The 27,608-nt window shown below is 37.1% G+C and overlaps 1 protein-coding gene across 1 annotated transcript; it reads left to right on the top strand.

Moving 5' to 3' along the window:
- Positions 1-283: 283 nt before the first annotated feature.
- Positions 284-27,287, top strand: ITGB8 (integrin, beta 8; the record flags this gene model as incomplete). Its single annotated transcript, XM_010015084.1, has 13 exons — positions 284-369; positions 3,031-3,205; positions 5,992-6,238; positions 8,021-8,186; positions 10,906-11,064; positions 15,241-15,336; positions 15,431-15,520; positions 18,052-18,186; positions 21,114-21,519; positions 23,766-23,991; positions 25,366-25,469; positions 26,581-26,744; positions 26,838-27,287. Coding segments are annotated over 13 exons (2,177 nt in total), but the record flags the coding sequence as incomplete, so codon positions are not given.
- Positions 27,288-27,608: the final 321 nt, after the last annotated feature.

The raw sequence follows: 27,608 nt of genomic DNA on the forward strand, positions 1-27,608 counted from the left end.
TGCCAAAGATAAACTTTCATTTCAAAATTACTCCAAATCAGGATCTTAAAAATTTTGCCTTGGGAATCTATACATATAGTTCTGGACTGTAGATTTTAAAAAAAATATGCTGCAAGTATTCCCTCACTGGTCTACCTTTGTTCTGTTTTACTTCTGTTTGGATATGTTGTCATCACTCTTAATCTGGTGAAGTCATTTTTGAAATCTTGGTTTAAAATTAGGTATTTTACAATCCCATGTATCATCATAAATCCTGAATGTTTGGTTTTATGTTTCATTGCAGCAGAAAACAGATGTGCCACTTCAAATGCAGTAACATGTACAAAGTGCCTTGCTTTGGGTCCAGAGTGCGGGTGGTGTGCTCAAGAGGTATGGCGTTTTGTTTATTTACATTTGACTTTATAATTTAGCTGTTTCTGATGTTCATAAAGATAAAAGACTTCTAAACTGTGAAAATTATAGTGAGAAATAGCAAGAAAATCTTTAAACAACCCCTGGAGTCAGAACCTGAGCAATCATGTGAAATATACTTTGTTTCCAAAGGAGAAAATACAATCTTTTATTTGGAAAATTGCAGTAATTTTAAATAAAGTGAGAACTTTTTAATGCATTCCATCTGCTTTGTAGACAGCCTTGGCAGACTTATAGTAGCTTTGAGAGTTCAGCGTCTTTTGGCTTCAAAAGCAAAATTACTTATCAGTAATTTATATTAAGTCCTCATGCATCAAAGCAAGTCTACACGTATGCCTGTTGCATTTAGCAAAAGGTTTTACTAACAGTGGAGTTAACTTTGACTTCACCATATATTATGACCCTGTCACAAATGGAAAAAAAATATACTTTCTTATTTTGACATTAGAAACTATCAGTTCTGAGACTTACCACAGAAGGTAAGATCTTAAGTAGCAAGGATTATCTTGAAATTGTTATTGCTTTGCAAACTATAAGAATATGGGAATCTCAGGTTTTGTCTGACAGAAAAAAAACCCAGTTGAGTACATTATTTTGAGTAAGGCTGATCGATTTTAGGCACTTCAGAGAACAAGGTTTTGAAGACTATCACTGACAATTCCAAGCTTATATGCTCTTGAAGGTCACATGCAAATTATCTGTAGTAACTTTCAGATTAGCAGAGAAGGTAAATATCGCCTAGAGGTGATAAGAAGTGTAAGGCACTGGTGTAACTTTATCTGAGATACTGTGTTTTGGAATTACTAACTTAGTCTGCAACTAGTCTTAAGGATAAGTAATGCAAGGACGAATAGAGGGCATCAAGGTCTCGTTTTCCAAGAAGAGCCTTAGGGCATCTGTAGGGGGCACAATGGATTATAACGTGGAGCAGTCCATTATTATGGCCTCATATTCTATTTTACAAAGGGCACGGTTTTATCCTGCTACATCTCTTATTTATCACGGAACAGCCCTTGCTAGCTTTCCAGTACTATGGAGCTGCAGTAGGTCTCCTTTCAACATGGTGCTGAGATTTGACTGGGTTTCACTTCTGCTCTGCTTCTCTTGCTTCACTTCTCATGTCAGTCCTGAGAGCTGTTCATGGGAGTCAGGGATTTGTCAAACCCTCTTAGACCATACTTTGATAGCCAGTTCACGTACCAACATCCATGGCTGTGGAATGCCAAAAGCCGTACTAATGCAGATCAAAATTTTCCGGAGTAAAGTTACAGGAGCAGATTTCGACTTAGCATGCTTACTTCTTTTAAACAATGTTTTTAATGAGAAAATCAGCCCTGGGGAACACTTAAGATTCTTTGACTTCATACCCCACACAATGAACTGCAGAAAATGCAACACATCAGTCACTTGTGGTAACAGTGAGAGCAGCTAAAGTCTTTATACATTTAAAAATCTACCTTTTTGAAACATTCATACATCATACCAGAGTATATAAATAGCAGTTAGTTAAAAAGCTAGTCTCTGTTATCTACATTAAAGAAGAGTCTGTAACTCTATGTTAAAGAAAAAATATATCAGAGGTCAACTACAAAAATGAGTTGGAACTTGGAAAACAAGATATATGACAGTTGAGTCTCAGTCTTCAGGGGCTTTCTCTGGTCTTTTCAGGGTCTGGATGACCATTCATTCTCTAATACACAGTTGGCTGTATGCGCTTTTTGATTGTTTATTTTGCCCATTTGCCTCTGAAATATCAGAGATTGTCCATTGTTTGCTCTCCAGCTGTGGCTGGGATGGACTGATGCTTTGAAAGAGTACGAAGGATCTTGTCTTTTTTTTTTTTGTTCCTTTCAGGATCATGTCATGTTAATCATCAGATTTGTGGTCAGGAAGGAATTTTGCATTGGATCATGCTGGCACAATTTTGGCAAATTTGCCCTTTCACTGCAACAAAGCATATGCTGCTTCTGAGATCATCCTACTACTAATCACTCTAATCACTTTCCTGTTGTTATAGGGGCATCTTAAACTGTCCAGTCCTGTACTATATAGCTTCCTATTTCTGGGGATTGAAATGATATAGTCCAGCTGGTCCTTGGTTTTGGTGTAGGGTATGGGTTAAAACATCTGTGATAGACAAATTCAGGTTAGCTATATCTAAAGCTATCTTCTGCTGCTACTTTTAAATATTAGCCTGAGTAATATTACTAATGGATTCCTCTGAAAACTAATCTGTGTTGATGTCGTGTGAATGACACTTTCTTGCTATAACTAGCTCATAGCATAGCACAGAACATTTTTTAGTGACATGGTGACAGTACAGTTTCCTTTTTCTCCAAAGTCAGCTTGTTCTGATTGTGCAAGATCCTCTTTCTCATACAAAAGTTTTGTCCTTTGTAGAAAAAATTTATTGTGGCAATTAGGTTTAACTTCTAATTTAAATATTTTGTCATTGCCCTTATTAAAAACATATGGCTTTCATGAGCCTGTTCTACTATTTATGCAATTATGGTAGCATTTTTTATTGTTTCAAAGACTATTATTTTGTTTTCCTTTGAAGATATTACAGTTGGTTTTTCAGTTCTGATTGTTTTGTACTTTTTGTCTCTTATTAAACAGGATTTCATGGCCGACGCAACACAGAAGGGACGCTGTGACACTATTTTCAACTTAATGAAAAGAGGCTGCCAATCAGATTTTGTAGAAAATCCCACAGTTCATGTCACAGTGCCCAGTGACCATGAAAAAAATACACAAGTGACACCTGGAAAAGTTTCAGTCCAGCTGCGTCCAGGTTGGGTTGTTTCTAACACATTGATAACACATAGTCAATTTAAACTAAATACAATAATATTAAGTACAGATATTTTGTGAAGAAGTGGCTGGAATAATTATTTTGAAGAACAGTGCTGTAATATTATCTTGTAGGACTGTGATGGTGTTGCTCTTATATTCAGGTACTGTCTTCAGCAAGAAGTGTTTCTGTCAAATACTGCTGAAGGTCAGAATAATGCAAGCAATAAGTGGAAAAAAGATTTTAGGTAGTCTTTTCTGTTTTCTGTTGTGGTTTCTTGATTTTTTTCTTTAGCAACTTCACAAATAGTTTTCCCTTACATGCATATAATACAGTATAAACTGTATTCCTTACTGAAAACAAATTGAGTTAGAATTCCTAAATTCATCATTTGATAATTGTCATACACTCTCTATAGGTATATCTATATGTATACACTACATGTCATACAAATATCTTATTTGGTTACTTTTAAGTGAATTGACTAGACAACTACAAAAACATCAAAGCCAACATATAAGAATGGACTGGATTCCTAAAGGAGACTTAGGTATTCACTGCCTAACATTTCATTTATAAAATGTGAGACATCTGGCTCTAATAGATTCTACAAGTCCCTTTATGGATCTGAGATTTTCTATTTGCCCTTAGCTGAACTCAAGTTAAATCAATGTATGTTCTCTGCCTCTAAAATAGTTGTAGCCAACAGCAGAAGTGGAAGGTGATATGGAGGGATGCAGGGTATGTTTCATATCAGAAAATTTATTTACTTTGGCAAATGAGAGTTGGAGAAAGAAATACATCTTTTACAAGGGATCAGTCTTTGGTAGAAAAACATTAAGTGAACAGCAAGTATCTTGCTGATCTTCACTGTATAAAAGATAATTTTCTGTCAGTTACAGGAAGGATCTGCATGAGTGTAAAGCACAAAGGAACTCTGATTTACCATCTTTATAATAATAAAACTGAGAAAGTAACTTGAGCACTTCCTCTCCTTTCCCCGCTGTCCTTCCAAAGAAATGACCAATACTCTGCTTTATACTGAGAAATGGTGTCAGGAACTGAGCTAGCTCTAGGTGTGTCTGTAATCACATTTATTTTCAAAAGCATACTGGATTAACAGAAAAAAAATTAGTTTTATGAAATTTGGTTTAATGAACCTTTTTGCCAGTAAACAGTGAAATTAAGTTTGGGGTTCCATATGCTTTGCAGAAGTTCTTCATCAGGGAGGCAGAAGACTAAAATTCCAAGGGCTCTAGAAGTATAACTTTTGACATAGAGACATCTTGCCCGTATTTTATAGTCCAGGGAAATACACAGACATAGAGCTGTAGTTACGCCTCAAAACAGAAATTTGATACAATATAATCATGCAGGCAGAGATGTTCTTGTTTTGATACTGGAGGGTTTTGTCACTGTTTAAATACACTCAACTGTCAGGATTTACATGGGAAAAAAATAAAAGCTGCACTCAGCATCTCACTATATGCAAACCAGAGACCACAAAGGTCATTTACAAAAAGTAGTTCCATTTATATTGACAAAGAGGAAACACACAAGTTACAGCACACTGAAATTCTTTTTTTCTTGCAAGACCTTATACAGACAAATCCAGATATTTTCAGGTGAATTATGTTCAGATCATTGAAAGAAAGTACTTTGCATGTTTAACTTTTCTGGGTCAGATCTTTGTTGCATGTACTTAAATTATGCTATCTAGCAATGTCATATACACTGGTAAATGTCATAAGTAGAGAAGTCACATTTCAGAGAAGGCACATGTCAGTGTTCAGGTAGCTTCTACTGAAAATGTGTAATTCTTCTATAATGTCTCCCTTTCTCCTGTTCTTTGCTGTATCTTCATTGCATAATACTCAGATTCTGCACTCATCTTGCAAAGATCGTACTCCCTCATTTCTTCTGTGAGTTCACACTTTGGGTGACATGAAATAATGAACAATTTCAAGTCATGCATTACTGTACCTACACTGCCATTCTCCAGTCACTTCACTCTTTTTGCTGGCATTACATAATATTACGCAAGCAAAAATGTGGGGACTATTTTTAGTGACTTCCAAAGCATTAACATTTTAGTACAAGAATGTGATGTGGTTCTGCAGAAGAGATGATAGGCATTTGTCATCCTAGATAAAAGAAGAGTTCTGTTTTGTAGACACCAAAAGATGGATTTTTTTTATATCTTTTTTTTTAAAATATCTTTTTTATATCTTTTTTTTAAAAAATATGCTGAATTTTCTCATCAAATCTTTGGAAGTAGATTGGTATAAACTTGAAGCATAATTTACTTGAGATTTTCAGACTGTGCTGTCTTTATGGTACACATGTAGTTTTAGACTTAGATGAGAGACGATTTGCAGGATGCACGTTCATACTTAAAAGTATCAACCTTGAAGTGATTGACCACAGTTCGTATGCAGATCTGTGCCCTTTGTGAGTCATAACTGCTTTTTGGAGCAATACCAGAGGGATTGCATAACCATGAATTTAAAAGAAAATAAGAAAATAGGGAAAAGTCAGATTTTTACAATAAATTACTCCTGCAAGGGTGGGGGGGGAAGCAACATGTTCTACAAAGAGCCCCTTTATGGGTTAGTTTTGAATGATGCTTCAAGGTTTCATTTTCTCTTGAGAGGTTTTCTTGTTTGTTTGTTTTCTGTTTTCTGACACAAAGAACTTTGTGCTGAGGTTGCTGCAAAACTAAATGTATTTTTTAAAAGTGTCCATTCAAAAATAGTAAATAAACTTATTTGTTTCCTTTGAATCAGGAAGTGAAGCAAACTTTATGCTAAAAGTTCGTCCTCTAGAGAAATACCCTGTGGATCTTTATTATTTAGTTGATGTCTCAGCCTCTATGCACAACAATATAGAAAAGCTAAATTCCGTTGGATTTGCTTTATCTAAAAAGATGGAGAATATTTCTCTTGATTTTCGACTCGGATTTGGATCCTATGTGGATAAAACTGTGTCACCCTATATTAGCATTCATCCAGGTAGAATCCATAACCAATGCAGGTATGTAGTCTTTGTAACTATTCTATGATTCTATGATTCTATATTTGCTGTACTACTGAGAAATTACTTAAGTACACAAATATGCATTATGAGTATTTATTTTTAAAGCTCTTCAGAATCTGTCTGTGTTTCATTATACCTTGGTTCTCCAGCAAAGGTCCTAAGAAAATGATGAAAGTTATTATATAATGATTACTTCTGAAATACCTGGTGGGTGATTTCAGAAAAATTGTTTCTGTATCAGATAAAATGCGCCGGGTTGTTTTTTGGGGTTTGGTTTGGGGTTTTTTTTAACAAAACAAGCCAAATGACATGCTGCTTTGGTATATTTGAATATGTTTTGCATTTAATTCTATAATCTAATATTTTGTTCTTAGTTACTTTGGATATATGTTGCCTAGATTCATCACAAAGTTTTGTACTTCCTGAGTTAGGACTTCTGGTGTATGGTCATGTATTCATGAACTCTTTTCTGAAAGTGCCACTTCTGTCGATGTGATACAGTTTCTTTCAGCTCATTTAATGAACAAAAGCAATCCTCTGATCTAATTCCACCGTTGTAATATGAATGAACTCTCATTTTAAATAAGAAAGCTGTTCTGGCTTGCAGGTCTTTTTTCATCCAATCTCTTTTCTATTTTGCGTTCAAGACTTACATAAAGTGAGGGATCACTTCCAAAACCCATGGGAGAACAAGTCTATTCACAAGAAATTCAAATCTCTATAAACCATAATACTTGGAAAAGTGAATATTAACTGTTCGTACCTTCTTGCGTGTTGTTATCTTTCCTGGGAAGACATGATTCAAAGTTCTGTAAAGTCCATAGATCTTTTTTTATTTCAGTGGTGTTTGAATTGGGCATTAGGAGTGGAATTCATTAGGTAAATATAAATGTCTATGTATAAAGCAGTCATCTAGACTGCGTGGTGAGTGGAGATTAATTAGTAATTCTAGGAGATGATTCATTTTGCCTAAAAGCAGATGTCTATGGAAGTATTAATCCTTACAGTGCCAGTTTCTCTTCCTTGACTGTAAATTGAGTTGGGGGTGGGCAGGCTATAGTCTGGATGCCTACACTGCTTCTTCTGTGCTATAAAATCCACTGCTGTAAATGGGTCGCAGAGCAAGGACCCACATAAGCGCTGTGGCGCTAGCTTGCTCATTTCAAACTTCATACTTTCTCCCTTACGCATAATTTCAAACAGTATCATTTACAGCTAAGATGTTACTGAAAATGGAGTTACCAGGTAACTGTCACTAATCTCAACATTAATTTTATATACACTTACTGCTAGTAGATGTGAGAACTTACATTTTATTTTAGTTTTGATCTGGTCACCTGTGTGTTGATCTGTTAAAGCATCTTAATGCTGCAGTGTGAGAGCTCTTTCACAGGATAATGACAAGCAAAGCTGTATCACTAGATAGACATTCCAAAAGGGATTATAGATTCTCTGAGATCATACCATTGCTCACGTTGTGTTTCTTTTCATTCTAGACAGAAATGCTACATATGTACTGTCACTATATTAAGTTATATTATCTACATTTAGATAAATGCCAAAAGAATACATTTTTCATAGTAAATTAGAACTAATTCCTACTGAACTTAATTAATGTGGAGTTAGTCTTCTTTCTTTAAATATTTCTTCTTCTGTGCATATATGCACTATGTAAATTAGTAACAGGATTTTATAGGTTAATAGGGATTCAGTATTTACAATTCAAATGGAAAATACAGAATGTGTTAGACTTTCGCTTTGGTTTTTTTTTTTGTACAGTGATTACAATTTAGATTGTATGCCTCCTCACGGTTATATTCACGTGCTATCCCTGACTGACAATATAGCAGAATTCAGAAATGCAGTGAATAAACAAAAAATTTCTGGAAATATTGATACACCTGAAGGGGGTTTTGATGCGATGCTCCAAGCAGCTGTGTGCCAGGTAAGGAGCTTATTAACAGAAGACTAAATGATAGTTCAGATGTATACACACACACACATATATTTGTATATACTTAAACAGTGCTCAGTGTTCCTGGTGTCAAAATGTCAGTTCTAGGCCAGATAACAGTATGATTTCTTCCTCTTTTTCCATTATTTCCCCCTTAGCTATACATTTCTGTTTCCCACTGAAACTGAAAAAGGAGGGCATAAGGGAATATTTGTCAGTATTGGATAATGATGTTCTTCAAACTCTGGCTTTAAACAGCCTAACCAACATAGGATGGACAATGAAAGCAACTGCTTCTTGCTTGAAGAGTATTAATTTCAGTTCATTGCAAAATTAGTTTCAAAAATCGTTAAAGCCTTCCCTGTGTTCCTAAGTGAAATGTCAAAATAGCATTTAACATTTCTTCTGCTGAAAAATCTGTTTGAAAACTGAAGGATCAGTTACATATCTGCTTGTGTAGATGAGGAAAACAAATGCATTTCAATGTTATCTCAGCTTTTAAAGAATTTATCTTTAAAAACAATACAAAACAAGTAAAAATGAACTGTTGTATCTTGATAAAATTTCATCACCATCTCTCCCATGCAGGAAAGGATGGAAAAGATCTGCATCAGTAGTTCCCAGGGTATAAGAATATTAAATAATAAGAATTTGTTTCTTCTAAAGGGCTATTTTGCATGTTGTTTGTCTTCTATGCACAGTACTGCAATAACAGTTTTGAAAGTTGGCTGATTCATGGGTTTGCTAATTCTCTACTCTCTCTGTCCGCTTAAAGAAAGTAATTCAGCTCCTGTCCAGATCACAGGCTTAGTATGTTTCTCCTGTCTTGGGATGATGTCAGGACAATTCTTTTATCTTGTCCATCTTCACCTTATTTATTTTTTTTTTTTTATTTGAGCAGTAGAATGTGTCAAGGACAAAAAGTAACTTCAAACTATGCTAAAAATGAACAGTTTGGCCTAATTTTATTTTCAAATTTTGATGAGCTGTAGAACAGGTAAATAAAAGCCACTCTTCGTAGACACTGTGATCACAGCTGTTACAAAAAATCATTCTGGAGCTTTGGAAAAAATCCTTAAAATTCCGTGTTTGTCACTGGACACATTCCACACTTATGACATGTGAGCTCTAGAACATATGCTTCCGAAAACAACAGAATAGAAATATTTATGAGAATGGGGAGGTTTTCCTGCTAACTGAATTGTGAACCAAAATGGATGAGAACAATGTGTAATTCATAACAACCATCATGAACTATAATTTATATTAATGTGCACTTTATAACTTGCTCCATCTTGCTTTAACCAATATAGCCTTGTTGCAAGAGGTAGCAGGTTAAGACATGAAGCTCCTTTAAAGTTTTGTTTGCTGCGATGTGTGTAGGTAGGAGACCTGAGGTGATAAGGTGAAATGATGGGAGTCTTAGAACAAGAAGTTTCTGTGGTGCTGGAGGAGAATTTGGGCTTATTTTAGATACAAATTCCTTATAAATAAAATATGTCTTCTTTAGGGGAAACACTGTCTAGATTCATCTGAGGGAGGGTCATGCCTAACGAATTAGCTGGAAAAGACACCACACCCCTCTGTACTTATTATCCCTAAGAGACACTTAATCCCCATTCAGAGCTAGCAGGGAATGAGCCTGAGAAGGGAGCTAAATCCCTCTCTACAAAGCAAAGAAAGGAAGACAGAGAATAAGATGAAGCCTGGCTCAGTACGTGAACTGTATTGCTGATACGTGTTTCACATGAGATGAAAGATACCTGGCCATGTTAAGGGAAATGGTAGAGATGAGACAGAGTCATAGGATGGAGGAGCAAGAAAGGAGGAAAAGGGAGGAAAAGTGGAGTTAGTGAATAAGATGGAATAATTGAGAAAGGGAATAACAGAAAAGATTATGGAGTGATTTGTGTGTGCCTCTAAAGTCTGATGTAAAGCAGCCATTTATTTCCCTGCAAGAAATAAATGATAATGGAAATAGAAGTTGGCACCTAACCTAGTTTAGATATAAGCTTGCTTTTCTACCTTTTTCACATCACTAAATTCCTGAAACATATTAAATTCACCCTTGTGGATGACACTTTGTTATTAATCCCTTAAGGTGGTGGATAGATGTAGTATTTTGCTGCATGATAATGAATTTCTCAATTTGCAGGTGCATGAAGACACTCATACTCATTGATTTGTTGTTCATATGCAATGTCCTTTCTGGAAAGCTGTGTAAGAAAACAAAATTATAGAATGCTGAGAATATAAAGTAGATATGTATAAAGTAAAAATGGAAGAGGGAACCAAGCACCACTACTAATGAATGCATAGTCACTGTTCATAATGCTTTTTGGAGCACGGGGGATTTTACAAATGCAGTGCATTTGCATTTGTATGTAATAGTGACACACCTGATGTGGCAGCTGTTACCCAAGCCCACTGTGTAATGCATGACTTGCATATGTTTTGAGAGATCTTTCTAAAGAAAGAAAGATTTCAGAGCAAAGAAAGTGGTTAAGTGGATCACTGAGTACAATGGTAGTTTTCAGATGTAGGACATGGTACACATTTCCACAGAAAATGCTTTGTATAACCTGGCTTAAACTCGGTGCTGCTAAGCAATGTAGTATCTGAAACTAGACTTTCACATTCATTTTCCATGTTGTTATTTATTATTTTAGAAAATAAGTAGTTACTTATGCTTACTTTCTTTTCGTTTCAGAGCCATATTGGGTGGCGGAAAGAAGCAAAGCGACTGCTTCTTGTGATGACAGATCAAACTTCTCATCTGGCCCTTGATAGCAAATTAGCGGGGATTGTAATTCCCCATGATGGAAACTGTCATTTGAAAGATAACGTGTACATCAAAGCTACAAGTATGGTAAGGAATATATATATATGTCATAGGTTCTGCCTTCAGAGAAGCAGTGTAAAGCTACATAAAGGAGGGTTTAGATTGCTGTCAAAGCATTGCTCTTATTTCAGTTATCAGAATAGTATTTTTCCAGGTAGGCAAGTTGTGAAATAAAGAATCACCTGGAACTATTGTCATTCTTTTTGTCTGTGATAAAGTATTTTGGTGTCTGAGACAACAGTTCACAGCAGAGGAGGATATGTTACTGGTTTTGATGCGGCTTTTTTATTGCCATCTAATTAAAATCACACACAATTTGATAAAATACAAAAAGGAAATGCCCGGTGTGGTATTTTGCACAAAAAGCAGCTGGTAATGTGTAAGAATTACACAGTGCTGCTAATACTACAAAGGTAGTGGTCATGGTTTATGGTCACAGAGGCATAGTTGCATTGATTTTAAAGGCTTGGTAAGAGTAAAACAAGAGATGTCCAGCAACAATGAGTTAATTCAAACATGACAAGCTAGAAAATATTCTTGTGCCACAAAGCTTTGCAGTGGTAATGCAGCATTAAATACATTTGAATCTTATAGTATAAAGACAACATGTGCTAACATATACCTGTGCAAAAATACTGTAGCAAAATCATACCTCTTTAGCAAGTATTTTTAGCTTTCAAAATAAATTTTTCAAGAATTTATAAAGTAGTCATAAGTAATTGAAGAAAGGATTTTTTTCCATAAGATTTTTAGTATTTAATAGTTTTGCCTATTTGCTTAAAAAATTATGAATCATGTATATAAGAAAAATGAATCACTACTTAATTGCCATGTAATCAGCAGAAGGCAGAATTGCGAACTGTGGTATCATTGGAGCACATTACAGTTTTATTCTAACTACACTTACTTAAAGTTAATATAGCCTGCATTCAGCCCAAGCCAGCAACATGCTGGTGAAGGCATTGAGGGCTGTGTGTAAATTAGACTCAACCTGAATTTAAGCCCAGCAACTGATGCTTACAAGGATGGTGGGGCAGCAGGAAGCAACTGCCATATGGTGTGTGGTCATGAAATTTGGGAGGTTTCTGGGAATCAGTGGGTGTTCCAGGACTTTGCTGAGTGGAGGAGGGAGCTGAGCATGTGCTAACAGGAAAGTTGTTTGGATAGCCAATTATCTGATGTTCTTGCATTCATATACTCCCCCTGTCACCTTCTGGATATTCCCTCTCAGGGTTATTTTTTTCCCTCTAGCCAATATGTTCAGTTTCAGTAGTTTTAGAACAAGTCAGATCAAGGGTACTTGATACTTAAATGAAACATCATGAAAGGCAGCCAGGTTTTTAAAAAATAGGTCATATGACGTATTTTTTGCCCTCTTTTCTATATCAATGCAATTTTGTTATGCTATGCTAAATTCAAGAGCTATCTATAATCAGGTTTTCCTACCTTGGTTCTTAACTTCTGGTAGTCTTGAGAACATTTCCTTTTGGCATATTTTTGTCTCCTCCTTGTGCCAGTTAGGAAGACTTTGCTTTATTTATTTGCGTAAGCTTAGCCTTTACATCAGAAATGTTTCCAGTCACTTCTCTGCCTGTTTCTTTCTAACTTTTGCTAAGCAGTTGCATGGTGTCAGCAAACAAAGCATGAGACAGGAAAGAAATCTAGTCCATTTTAATTAGATCTGAGCTTGGTTAACTCCCTTTCTGAAATACTTAACATCTGTATTAGTTGTCTTCAGAGCTTAACACAGTGGGTTAAAATAATAAAATGAATGATGTAATTGGAATGAGAAAGATGATATAAAATACATTCACCTGAGCTGTAGTGGGAAGAGATAAGGTAAAAATATATAAAGTACAGCAAGATTTTCACAGCAAGCAAAGTGAGGCTCCACAAGTGACCAACAGTTCCTTATGTTATCTCTTTACATGCTTAAATTGAAAAAGATAAGCGTGGGTCTGTTGGTGTTTGGTTGGTTGGGGTTTTTTTTTAATATTGCTTCAAAAATAAAAAAAAAAATTTCTTTCTAACTTGAAGTCAGACTTTAATATGCTGCTAGCCAAGCTGGACACTTCAGTGAGTTAGAGCTGAAGAAAGTTCAGCCCTTGTAAGCAGACTAGGAAACTTGGGGATCCAGTCCCCACAACCCTTACACATCTATGCATGTCATCTCTTGACTTCAGTAAGCTTCATCTAAATAAGTTTTGGTTTCATGAGTACTTGGAAACCCATCTCTGATACTGCTGATCCCAGAGTTCTGCTATTAGTTGCCAAGATGTTGAGGGGCCCATCTGCTGGAATTCAGACATGTCTAGTCTCATGTGTTAAGGAAGACGACTGACTTATTTGACCACCATCTCATGATTCCTTGACACTGCCCCTGTCATTCACACACTAACAATGCAGATGGTGTTTACAGAATGTCTGGATTCACTCTGCCTTGTCCTGGGACCACTTGGTGTGTCTGTGATCTGCCAGCCAGCTGCACGTGGCCTTCAGGGTTGTGCAGCACGATGGAGGCCCTACCACTGTGCTCTGTGGTCCTGGAGAAGGAAGGAGGGCTTAATACTGTGTTGCAGGCTACTAAAAATGGCAGCAAAGCCACTGGTGCTGCAGTTCACCCACAACTGCTGTATAGTGGGAATGCATGCTCACTGGACCCTCATGAATGGCACACTCCCCAGTTGGAGCTGGAAGAAGGCCCTTTTATTGCTGCGTTACCTTCCTTTCATCATTTATCTTAAAGAATATAATCTCTTACTAAAGGGTGGAAAAGTTGAGAGAGGTGTGGACCCTGGCTAAGATCAAGCCACAGCAAGAACCTCCTTTGTTCTTCTATACAAGGCTCATTATAATAGTGCGGTATAATGGAAAATGGATTTTGCCCCCTTGCATAACTTTATCTCAGCTGTCTTGGCATTCAGATTACTGTTAGGAGAGCAGTTGACTTGCAGGGTGTCTTGGGTAACAAGTGATACTCTGGAGATAAATTAATTGTGCAGGGAAACAGAGTGTGTTTTTGTGAGAGAGAGACAATATGGGAGAGATGGTGAAAAATAATTAGGAAGAGAAAGACAGCAAGTATGTGAGGGCAAGAGGTTGAAGGACCTGACATCAGTGGAGGTGTTCAGATGAAATCTTTATAAGGGGAAACACAGGCCAAGTCCCCAGTCACTTCTCTATGTTTAGCCATGAATTTTAGGTGTTGAATTTACTTCTTGAGAAGTATTCACAGATATGTGATAAGTGGTGACTTTCATATACAGTTTGCTTTAGTGAACTGGAGCTGGAGGGATCTCAAATAGCCCAGGTGTGAGGTGTGCAAAGCCCAGTGGACCACACAAATGCCCTTGTGCTTCCCCAGATCTTCGATGAAGGCATAGGAACGCACCTCTTGCTCTCGAATCCATGTCAGGTCTCTCAATGAGAAGTGTAGAAGGGCAGGCCACTGGCACAGAATACGCCAGCATAGGTACCTCACCAAATAGATCAATGTCATTACTGCAAGAGACATGAAACTCATGCTACTGTCTTTAAGAACAAGTGTGGTTAAGAAAATGTAGCAGGTTATTGTGGTAAGGAGTAGAAGCATCACTCCTAAGGCAGGTGTTGGATATACAGAGAAGGAGAAAGTTGTCAGCTATAAGTAAGATACGTACAAAATACTGACACTGCTAGAACCTGACCCAGTGGCTGCATTTAGCTGATGCATCTGATCCCTGGTGCCAAAACACATTTCTGAGAAACAAGATTACTCATTAATTACTCGCCTTGCTGTTCCCAAAAGCACACTTAATCTCAGTGTGCTTATGTTGTACTTTCTCCCTGACTTTTTCACAAGAACCACCTATCATTCTTAGGGATCTTGTTCTAGATGGATCGTGGACAACGTCGTATTTCTTAAGCATCAAATTCAAACCAATGAAATAGTACTGTATGAGTTATTCCTCCCACTGTGCACTTCCTTGTAGAGCTGGCAACAGACAATGGCCTGTTACAGTCTGTGTGATCCCCTGGAACTTTTTTTGTCATGATATGTTTATTTGGTTGGTCCCACCATCTTTCATAAACAGGCCTAGCATTTCTCTGTACTTTTAGAAATAAGGATTGGGGTGGTTTTGGAATCCTGCATTGTGTCCTGTATTAGATATACGGGTTTTACCTACTAATCTGCAGTCTTCTCTTTTCTGTTATATTTTGCAGGAGCATCCATCTCTTGGGCAGCTCTCTGAAAAGTTGATTGACAATAACATCAATGTTATTTTTGCAGTTCAAGGAAGCCAGTTCCATTGGTATAAAGTAGGTTAGAAATGTGACTTCTTTTTCCAATTTTAAAAGCACAATAGTAATATTAAAAATTAAAACTCTGCATAAATTATTGTATTTTTCATAGGATCTATTACCTCTGTTGCCTGGTACTGTTGCAAGACAGATAGAATCACAAGCAGCAAATCTCAATGATTTGGTGGTAGAAGCCTATCAGGTATGATGAGAATGACGGTGTTGTATGCTGTATTTGTTCAGGGATTTTCACGTTTCATAAGCCTAAAGTTGGAATTTCCATGATCTTGGCTTCTGTCTGAAGTCCACAAGGATAAGTTCCCTACTTTTTTGAATGTCCAGGTTGGTGGGTGACACTATCCCACAATAGCTGTCAAATTCCCAGGCTGTCACAGTCTCAAAGCTAAGAGCTAGTACTTTTTCCTTTCTAAGGATACTCTTAAATGACCTCTTTGATTCTCTGCACCTGTTGCCATGTAAGTTCAAAAGAAATATCTATTTGAATTTGGGCATTCTTTAGTTACAGACCAGACATCACTGTCTATGCACCATATAAATTCAGTACAAAAAGATAGTGCAATGTCAAGAGAGTCTTACAGCATAATTCTTAGAACATGGGCAACAGGTGGGAATTCACAGGGAGGTAGTTTGAGTTAACAGTGCATATTGTGGAAAGCACAAAGCAGTGTGATGACTTGCAGTTTTGAGGCATGGCAGTGTGGAAGAGTTTTGATATGGCTTTGGGAGAGAACAATGGAAATGGCTCTTACCTGGAGTTCTCAACTGCAAGTAATAGTGTGGGAAAGAGAATGCAATAGTATGGGAAGAGCATAAAATCATTTTCCACAAATGATTGACAGGGAATAGCAGCTTGAAACTGGAAATTGGTATCCTGATAGTGAATGAAAGATTGTCTGGTAAGAGTAGGCATAAACAGCTTTGAAAATAAAGCCAAGTATGAATACTGTTAAGGTGTGCAAGTTACACAAACATGTGAGTTCCAACAGTTGAAAAATCAGTTACAAAGCTACATGCAAGGTATTACATTATTTGTAATTAGTTGGACGTCAGAGGCTGAAATTATATGTTGTACTAGGTTAACCATCTAAATCAGGCTATTTGCTTTCAGCAAATTGGCTATAACAACGAGCCCAGTCCCATGTCTGTTCCTAGTCAGTGGAGTGGGTTTGTGCATGTTTTTCTCACAGTCATGTTAGCAACATTGTGCAGAAGGTAAAGACATTCAAAAGCAGAGAATAGGTGTAATCAAATTGCAGAGAATTCCTCACTGATACTGTACTTTCTCTTAAAAAATCAAGAAATGTCATTTTGAATATGGAGGCTTGTAGGAAATTGCTGGCAAAAAAAGAATTGAAAATCATAGTCCTTTTGTATGCCACTTTTACACTGTGCATCCTAAACTGTATCCCAGTTTTTAGAGCACAGTGCAGGGCAAACATTCAAGGAGAGGAAACAAAAATTTACAAAATAATGACTTAGTTCAGTGGAAGATTCTGTGGGACTTTCCTGCTTCTACCACCCCCAGTTTGCTCTTGCCTTATTTTCATTTTTTAGACAGTATCTTCCTTCCCATCCTAAACTTTATTGGATTTTATACTTTGAGATTTTTATCATAGTTTTAGGGGCTTTTAGTATACAAACACACAGTGAACAGGGCTTGAATGTTTTGCTTTCTTGAAAGCAAAAGTGCTTACATAAGAAAATAAATTAAGTGTTGATGTTTGATGACAGTGGGCCTCTTGCACTCTTGTTCTAGGCAGGGAAACCTTAGGCTTAGTTGTGGAAAACCCTGGCTGAAAATCCCTAGAAAATCCGGCTAAAAAGCTAAAGATGAGTCACTAATTTTCAAAAAGTTACCAAGATAAACATATGTTCAGATCCATGTAATTAAATTTCCAGTTGTAGCAGTAAAAGTATCCTACTAAACTAATTTTTTTAAATACTAATATGCCAGGAATTTTAATAATCTCTCTGTGCAATTTTCAGCTTGTAGGTTTGTACAGAGTTTTGATGAATTTTTAAAAGGTCAAGAAGCAATATTCCTTCTTGGAAGGAAGTAGGATTATAGAGTATGCAGTAAATACAAGTTACAAAGTAGCTAGCTTTTTCATTATTTTATATCTCAGAAAGCCCTAATGGGAATCAACCAGTTGTTGACATGTATAGTTCTAGCTGACCCAAATAAATAAGTAATAATAATCCCAATGGCATCTAGATCACCCTAAGGTTTGTTCAGAGAAAAACTTTTCCAAGAAAGATGCAAAATATCAGAAGTTTAGAAAATGTCAAGTCAATTAGGAACCTTTTCTGCTGTATAACAATAGTTGTATGTATGTTTACTGTTTTATTTTAAATGTGTGGCTAAAAGGCAGTATAATCTTTCAGACAATAAACAGGTTTTGTTGCACATGGTTGTTAGAATAGATTTTCAAATTGCAAAAAATACAGTTTCAAAACCATTTTCGAAAAGCTGAAAGCGTTTTTATCTGGAAAACATAATGTTCTTCATCAGAATTACCAATTCACTGGTTATGTATTTTTGGAATGTAATCGGGTCTTTATATGGGAAACAATGCTTTAATTCATTCCTTTATTCACACAGAAAAGCTTTCTTCATTTTTAGTCAGTCATAGTAGTCGTACTTGGTGTTAGTCACTGATGCACATTATATGTTGAGATACAATGCAACTAAAACTTGTTTTCTGGTTACAGAAACTAATCTCTGAAGTGAAAATTCAAGTGGATAACCAGATCCAAGGACTTCATTTCAATATCACTGCAATCTGTCCTGATGGAAGTAAAAAAACTGCCATGGAAGGATGTAAAAATGTGGGATATGATGAAGAAGTATGTTGATAGTTCTTGTTCTTCAAGGAACTGGAATACTTATTTTTCTGTTTGGTTGGGTTTCAATGGTTTGAAATCTTCTAGGGATTTACTTAAACTGAAAATGGATTTGTGTGATTAATGATCACAGACTCTCTATTATTCTCTGGTTTTATTTTTCCTGAATCTTATTTTAATTCTCACTAATCTCATGGAACTAAGGCTCAAAGCTTTTCTTGAAAGCTAACGTCCATTAAAACTCTCCTTCTTTGTCCTCCACTGAGCACAATGGCCATGTTCATTGTGGTGAAATCTGGATGTAAAGACATTGAAAGATAATCACCCGGTGGAAAAAAATCACTGGAATTTGTGTTTCTTGGGTCTGTAGTAGACGCCACCTTTTCCTCTCCTTGCTTTAGCAGTCTTCATGCACAGTCAGGGTTGTGGATAATTAGTTTATTTTATAAATCAACTTAATAAAATTACTTAACCCCCCATTTGGATCAGTGCCACCTACTGAATGAAATGAATTGTAAAACTGGAGCATCATGTGCTGTGAAAACGAGGGGGAAGATGTCTGGCTAATGTAAAGAACATGGTTTTCTTCCCAGAACAACTTCTCTGTGCCTTGATATATTTATTTAATTGCTTGGGCGAGTAGAGTAATTCATTTAGCTTGCCAGGAAGATGTCTGTGTTTCTGGAGAGTAGGGTCAAGGAGTTCTTTCCTTCTTGACATGTACATACTTCTCAGCTGGTGTGATTTCACTTGTGTCTGTATGAGTAAAAATAGCAAAACAAATCAGTAGATTAAATGTGTGCATTTAAATACGTTCATTTAGATGGATTTTATGCTCTTGTGAATTTTGTCTGCATGACTTGCCACTGATTAGCTTCTACAGTTTAAAGGAGATTTGGTGTGTTTTTCTTCTTAAGTCATCTCTTCTCCAGTGTTGTTCCCTGTGCATGTCGTAAGAAATAAGGCTGGAATTTGTTCTGTTTAATGAAAAGAAAAATATTTATATCTGTTTCTTTTTAATAAACAGCCAAGCCAGTTGGTTGTAAAAGATTGCATGTGGTCCTGAACCTCGAGAGTTGTTGAAAAGGAGCTACCCTCAAGAGATCAATTTATTTTAACCGTAAATCTCCTTTCAGTATTTGTTTACAGGGAAAATGCTTTTCCTTCATTTTCACATTGCTTTCATTGTCTAATCCTTCTTCCTTCCTTTTCTTACCAAAACACAAAGTTTGTTATGTTCTGGAAGAATCCTATGGCCTCTTCAGGGTGCAAAATTAACTGGCTATTAGCAAGCGTTCATGGTGTTGCAATTACTTAGTCCCGATGTACTTAATCTTTCTACTGCTGTGTTCAGACCCATCAAATTTCACAACTCATATTCAAGACATGATTTGCCCTTCCCTCCCATCTGCCTGTCATTCCTCCGGTACTGTGTTGTACATGAAGATGATGTTTTCTATCAGGGCTCTGTGTTAAATTAAAAGCACATTCTCTAGCTGCAGCCTGTCCTCCCCTCGTGATACGCACCTGCTCTATGAATTCATTACTGAATAGCCACACTTCTGCCCCATAACCAAAGGGAAGAAGTCTTACACACTGAGAGCGTAGGCAACTGAGGGGTTGTGTGTGTAGTGCTGCATTTGAGAAACAAGAAGAAGAAAAGCAAAGGGTGAGACAAAGCCTGAGTTCCCCCTCAATGCAACATTAAGCGCAAGCTTCTGCACAGCATTCTTCTCCTGTTGTCCGTGTAGGCAGCCGCAGCCCAGCTTGCCACAAAGCCACCATTGTCCCCAAGGCCTCATCTGTTCTCGTGTGGGGGCGCAGCGGGAGGGGCAGACAGTGATGAGAAATGAATGGCCTTAGTCTTTGCGGATAGTTTCAACCTTGTATGTAATCCGTGCCTTAGGTTTTCTCTTTTTTTTGCTTGGAAGTCTTTGTTCTTCGGTAGTAAAGAGTAAAGGTATTTGCTCCTCTTGGTCTCCTTTCTGGCCTTTTCCTCTTGTTTATATTTTCTCTGTGAGAAGGTGAAGAAGAGTTGTTTTATGTCAGCAGGTTAAATAGCCTTATTGAGAATGTTCTGTCATAAGCCCAAAAACCCCCCAATTTTCAAATACAAAATCACTATCCAGTCAGAGCCATCAAAGAGTTTTGGTAGTGAGGCAAACTCTACGGCAGTCTCCTAACCACCAAAATTATCCAGGGTCCTGGAAAGCCACGGAGGCTGCTGCTGCAATGGGCAATACCAGGGTGAGGACCTGGGGCTTGGTGGTGATGGCCATGACACAGCCATGATCTAGGCACTGGGTCCACTCTGAAGCAGCACGTGGTCTGCGCAGGACCCCAAAAGCAGTAGGACTCTTTTGCACCATCCCCGTTGCAGGAATTGGGAAAAATAAGCTGCTGCTAAGGTGTGAGCCATTTCTGGGTTTTAGTAGGAATAGATAGGGCCATCCCAAAAACCTGTGGTTTCTATTTGCATAGACCATTTCTGCAGCAAGAACATTCATTATAGATTCTTTTTATAAAGAGTATCTGTTTCTGTTTGTGTGTTGTCTTGCTCAATCCAATCCCAATTCTCATCTGAGTATTTCTAAAATGTAGCAGAATGTACACATTAAATAATAACAGGAGGAGGATGATGGTAATTCTGTTACTATTTAACATGTATTAAACTTGTCTTCTGCAGCTGTGCTTTCTTAACATGAAAAGTAGACTGCTCTCAGTCTTACATTATTAGGATTTTAACTGTATTTGTGATGCCTATCATTACTAATGTATCATATTTGACAAATGGCCACTGTGTATTTTGCTATTATTAGCTAGTGCACATTTGTATACAGTGTAAGATTCTGCCTTATTTATGTGTTACAAATTTTATGCAATTTATAGGAAATAATAAGGGTGTAAAATCTGTCTTTCTTTCTTCTTAGGTACTTTTCAATGTATCAGTTACAATGAAAGGATGTGATACCACTGGAGGAAGACAATATGCAATTCTTAAACCTATTGGTTTCAATGAAACCGCCATTGTTAATGTGCAGAAAAGCTGTGCCTGTCAGTACGGAGACAGTGCAAGGCACAAAAGAGTGTGGGCTGATGAAACTTTTTCTGATGGTAAACAGACCCCTTGCAGTGACAATAACTGTAGCTTTAATAGAGATACGCTTCCTTCTGAGGGGTGCAGACAACACCAGGACCAGCCCATCTGCAGTGGTCAAGGAAATTGCATAGATGGAAAATGTTTCTGCTACAAAAACAAGCTAGGCAAGGTGTATGGCAAATACTGTGAAATGGATGATTTTTCCTGCCCATATCACCAGGGAAACTTATGTTCTGGTAAGGTGCCAATTTTATGTCTGTATTTTCTTGTTTTGGTTTGGTTTTGTTTTGTTTTCTGAAGCTTATATATATGATGGAGCTGAAAATAATGATGTAAAGCTATCAGGTACCAGAACTTTGTGTGCAGTATTAGTGTGTGAAATGTCCCTAACAGCCTGGTAGGAATTCTGGAATCCTAGGCTTTCTTTGCCACAGAATTATGCAGTGTCTTCTAAACTTCAGCCCTGCCTTTTAGGGGATTTATTGAGTTACTTTTAAGTTTAACTATTTTAAGATTTAAATCTCAAACTTCCTCAGAAGTAATGGTACTGATATCTTGGATAAAATTGTAACATTATTCCAGAAAGTAAGTTGATCTATTTCAGCCTGGTGAGAATATGAGATGCTAGGAGATTAGGAAGGAATCATAACTTCCAGATGAGGATCTGATTTTCTGACACCCTGAATCAGACTTGTGGAAGATACAGTGACACTTGATCTCAAATAACTGATAAGTATGGTAAAACTGTTTGGAAAAGGAGAGTGTAGGTGAAACATAAGCACAGAGAGTTGTTAGAAGTTCTTATTCTTTTTGTGGCCTACTTTGTTTTTTAAATAAAACGTGCAAATGAAAATTGCATATGAACAAAATAAAAAATATGTACTTTTAAATTAGTGTTACCAAGGGAAAATTGGATTGAATCAGTATCATTAATGCGTCTCTACTGGATTTTTTTTTCCCCTCAGAAATAATTAAACATTTTAAAATCTGTACTGCTGTTCTGCATCCTTTCGTTTCACTGTATATTGGCCAGTGATGAATTGAGGGACCAATTTTTTCATCCAGTTGGATAAACTGAGAGTGATACTATGGACTTCACTAAAGTTACTTTGGTTTTGCTCTGCTGGTGACTGTGAACTTTGCATAAAATGAAGAGTAATAATGTTACCTAATCCTTTAAATACTTCATTGCAACACAAAGTATTACATTTCATCTTCTTACTCTTCCTCCCACCCCACTTTGCAAATTTACTATTTCTTAGTCATAAGCAAACCTCCTAAATTTACGAGCTCCTAAAGCCTGAAATATGGTGTTCTGGTTGGCAGAGGAGGCAGGGAGATCTTTGTATAAGAGGTGTTGGACACTGTCACCTGTATGGACTCCTGCTGTAGAGTACCACAAGGGGAACCTGTTGCCCAGGGCCATGGCTGAGCAGCATGCCTCCCTGTGGGATGTTTTCCAGTGCAAAGCCTTGCTCTGGTATGTCCTGGGATACCCTTCCCCTCTCTGTTTTGCACAGCCCAGGTAAAAGATGGGGCAGCCTATACCTTGGCCTGACTCCAGGCCTGCTCCTGTCTGTTAGGTGGCACTGTCTCCCTACAGCTGCTCTGTGGATCCCTGGAGCACAAGAAGGGACATCACTGTCTGTGTGAAACTTAAGTACTGCTGAGGTGTAGTTAAGGAGACCTCATGAGGTTTCATAGACCTGTCTGTGCTTTATGTGATCTCTGTTTCTGTATTTCCTAAGGGTGCTCTCACATGCTCTAAAAATGTGGCTAAACATTATCAACATGTCGGTTGTACACCTGCCTAAATGTGCCACAGCATGGAAAACATGTATTTTACCCTAAAGTTCACACTGTTTTGCTTATAAAATTGTAAAGGCCACCAGAGGTTCTTACAGCCTTTGAATCCTTGAAGCTGTCTGGTTTAAGTTCTTATTAAATAACCTTCAGTGCATAAGCACAGCATATCTACCTGTCCAGCTCAGTCATCTGTCCTTCAGAAAGGTAGGAAACAGTGCTGTCATGCGTGCTTCTGAAAAGGGAAAAAAACCAACCTGGCATGTTCACATGAACTTGATACTCCTTTCTCCACTGAATCTTTCTGTTTATTTGATTTGAATGCTTTCTTGCTAAAGAGAAGCTTGTTTAGTTTGCCTGAAGATAGTTTTTCTAATCATTGTGTAATTTTTAATCCCCACTGCTTTGATCCAAGGCAACAGGGAAAAATTCTATTAAAAGGTTTTAAGGATGACATCAGGGTAGAAGCTTTTGCTCATCTTAACAACAAACAGCAACCATAAATATGTATCATGCTGGTAATTTCAGCCAAATCGTTAACTTAAAAATTAATTAGCAAACCAAGGTCTAAATTAGCTTTGTTTAACGTAAAGCACCAACAATATAAATGTATACATATAGAAATTGACTTCCTATGTTTTCATGAAAGCATATGACTCAAAGCTATTTGCTGTTGTAGGTAATGGTGAATGTGAAGCTGGTAAATGCAAATGCTTCACTGGCTGGGAAGGTGACCGTTGCCAGTGCTCATTACAATCAGCAAAGTACTGCTTGAATTCAAAGGGCCAGACTTGCAGTGGAAGAGGAAAATGTGTATGTGGAAAGTGTGAGTGCACAGATCCAAGAAGCTTTGGCCGTTTGTGTGAATATTGCCCTACTTGTAACAAAGCCTGTGAAGAAAACTGGTATGTTTCTTGTGCTAGATGAGACTTTTTAACTCTGGAGTGTTGCATCTAGAAATGTTTCTGCTTGGCTAGATGTGTGCTACATTTCTTACATATTTAGACTGTAGGAAATGGAAACAATTCATGCTTATGACTTTTCTTTATGTAACTGAAGGGTTCACACTGGCAATTAAGAGAATTGCATGTCTGTATCAGTGTTCACCAGTCTGTGTCCAATTTTCAGCTTTCTGAAGTCAAAGGAAGTGCTGGAGTTAAAGGAAGTGTGTCCTATGAATATTGTTTTTTCATGCATTTATTAAAAGATTGTTCTTCAAATGAGATCTTCTGGGAAGGAAATAAAGCCCGTGAATCTGGAGTTTTAAAAATGGACAGTAGATCCTATTCTTGAATGCCACCAAGTCCAGTTATACTCTCCAAATTTGTTTTTTATACATTCCTTGTGTTTCTCAGATGAAAAAAGGAGGTGTGAGTGTTGAACAAGAGCAGTAAGCGTGCATTATCACTGCCACTGATCAGCAGAGCAGAGCTGGTCTTACCCAGAGATCAACATTTTCTGCTACTCATACTCGGTTTTAAACAACTTAGTCTTTGCTGTGCTAAAGTATGTAATTTTTCCTTACCCATTAAAGAAAGGGACAAAATGAGCAGTCCAAGAAGAAGAGAAGCTTGACAAAGCTCTCAGTGGCTTTAAGCCAGCACCAATGAGTGGTGGGCCATGTCTGAAAAGGTGACTGCTAAAACTTCACTAGATAACAAGCATTTAGTCCCGCTGGCTTACACTTGTTCAAAGTCACTGTGAAATGTGTGCCTTTAATAAATTCAGAAGATGGCAGAGATTCCTCAAAAAGTCAGTCAGGGCTTTTTCAGGATAACTTGTGGTGTCCATCTTCAGCAAGGATATACAGTGAAAATGGTAGATGAAGACTGACAGCACTGCCTCACACTGTGCTGCTGACCCCCTGAACTGCCCAGCAGTGGGAACTTACATGGCTTTGTCTTAACATAGCATCCAAAAAAATACTAACAAAGCTGTGTTTCCTACACCTATCTCTACCCTTCAGTTCCAGCATGCATCTCAATGGTGTTTCCCCTGAAAAACATCACAAAATGCAGAGCAGAGGCCAGATGAAGGTGGCTCGAAGCCAAAGGCATGTTTTACTTTACAGTTTCTGTCCAGTTGGTTCAGAGAAGCATCACAGGGATAAAATGCTGAGGGAGGCATCACATTTCAGAAAGAAAGAAATAAATGTTGCAATGTTTTTACTAACAACAGGAAAGCATTATGTGCAAGCAATATGTCAGCCTGTTGATACCATCTCTGTACAAGGAGTGCAGAGAAAGACACAGGTTTTTAATTACATCTTTATTTTACAGGAATTGTGTTCAGTGCCATCATTCTAACAATGTGTCTCAAGCAAAACTTGACCAGTGCACAACCTCATGTGCTTACCTGCTGCATTATATTGACCAAACTTCAGGTATGTAACATTTTCTAGGTAATTTTAATGAGATGAAAATCTGTTGGGATTAATAATTGAATTTACCACTGTTACAATGTCTTTCAAAAGTGTGTCACAGTATCACAATAACAAAACAAGAAAGCGGGAAAAAGAAAAATCACTCATAGCTTCAGGGAAAGTAAAAGATAAATAATAACAGGAAATGTGATTGGCAAGCATTGCTAAATCAGATTTCCCAGCTCCTTGAGAAGTCACATCTAATAATAATGAATCCTGCTTGAGCAATGCTTAAAGAAATATTTATAAAAACCTGTTACGGCATATGTGTATTTTATTGCTTTGGATATGCTTACATTATTTGACATCACCAGAAATGAGAAGGAATGAAGTAGAATGCTTATCTCATGTTCAGTAATGTTTAAATAATCCTTTCGAGTATAAAAAACTTCACAGTTATGAGGGCTGTGGAAAAATAATTCTTTTTTTTTTATAAAATCTTAAAAGAGCTTAATAAGTCCACGCTGCAACAAAAATTCAGGTAAATGGTTACCCTTTGTTACTTCGCATAGTTGTACATCTTTTTATCTTGTGAGGAAACTGACTGTGAATACTTTTCTCAAAACTTTAAAATTAATTAAGAAAGCTTACTGTGTGAAAGAGGTCCACCAGTGAGGAGAGCACTGGACAAGGATTCAATAAACCACATTTTCTTTCATATTTTGCTGATCATCTCCACTGTAATCTTGTGATGGTTAAACTGTCTTGGCCCTGTGCATCTCTAAAGCTTCATCCTCACTATTTCAACTATGAACTCACGAGTTTACAGAGAATTAAAGGTGGCCAACATAATGAAGCCTGGATCTCAGTTCTGTAGATTTAAGGGATAATAGTTTCACTATTTTTCTACTGCAGGTTTTAATTGGAATTGCCTTTCTTGACATGCCCACTTTAAAAGCTTGTATATGGCAACTTTTCCCCTTCACTTCCCTTAAGTTATTTTCCCTTAACTTTTATCAGGCTAGTGCTACATTTATGTGACATTACTAGGCAATGGTAGGTATGCCTGTGTTTGAGGGATGTGCCTATTCCATATGTTAGGCTTTACACTTGTGTTTTCCTTTCATTGCAGAATGTTTCCCTGGACGAAGCTACTTTAGAGTCTTTTCCATAATCTTTATAGTTACCTTTCTGATCGGGTTGCTTGTTGTCCTTATCATCAGGCAAATAATTCTGCAGGGGAGTAGCAATAAAATTAAATCTTCAGCTGATTACAGAGTATCTGCAACAAAGAAGGTAATTGATTTCAGAACCATTATACTCAGTAATCTTTTTCTTGCGTATCAAAGTTAGCTAATCATTGACAAAAATTGTATCTTCTCCTTCAAGGATAAGATGTTTTTGCCTACTGTTTGTACAAGAACAGTAACATACAGACGTGACAAACCAGAGGAGATAAATATCGACATCAGCAAGTTACGATTAAATGAAACTTTCAAGTGTGAATTCTGAAGACAGTGTGTTTTCTGCAAATGTCTGTTTCCATCACACTCAACTTTTTTAAAGTTATCTTTTGTACTCCGTCGGAGTCGTGACTGTTGCCGTATGGTTTTGTGTCCTGCGATATTGAATACTGTAACAAAGTGACATGTAAACATATTCACGTAATGTGACTATGTTTGAAACTATAGCTGCTGTATTTTTTTAATGGTTTGTTTGATATTTTTTGAAAGAGAAATGTGCGTTACTACTGTTCAGGAACATTAGTGTTGATGTAGCACTTTAGCATATTCTAATTTATTTAGTTATGGCCTAGAATGTAGGTATGAACTGGTCTGACAAAGCACTGATCTCACTCTACATGTAGCTAGTACTGATGTGCTCTGTGGGAATGGACAAAAGCTGTGACTGAAATATTAACATTGCTGTATATTATAGCAATAGATGAAATTATTCAAATGCTCTTAAATAGAGTAAATGGTACTTTTATAGTTTTCTCAGTTGACAGATTCCACTGATTTGTCTGCTTTAGCCTCTTAGCTTTTCCTCATTACTTAATAAAAATGACTGGATTGAATGAGTTACTGGTGTGGGTTGTGTGTGTACACACACACACATGCATACACACACACACAGAGGTAAATTATATATATAGTTTTT

The sequence above is a fragment of the Nestor notabilis genome, unplaced genomic scaffold (assembly GCF_000696875.1).
Source record: "Nestor notabilis isolate BGI_N333 unplaced genomic scaffold, ASM69687v1 scaffold5815, whole genome shotgun sequence".
NCBI lineage: Eukaryota > Metazoa > Chordata > Aves > Psittaciformes > Psittacidae > Nestor > Nestor notabilis.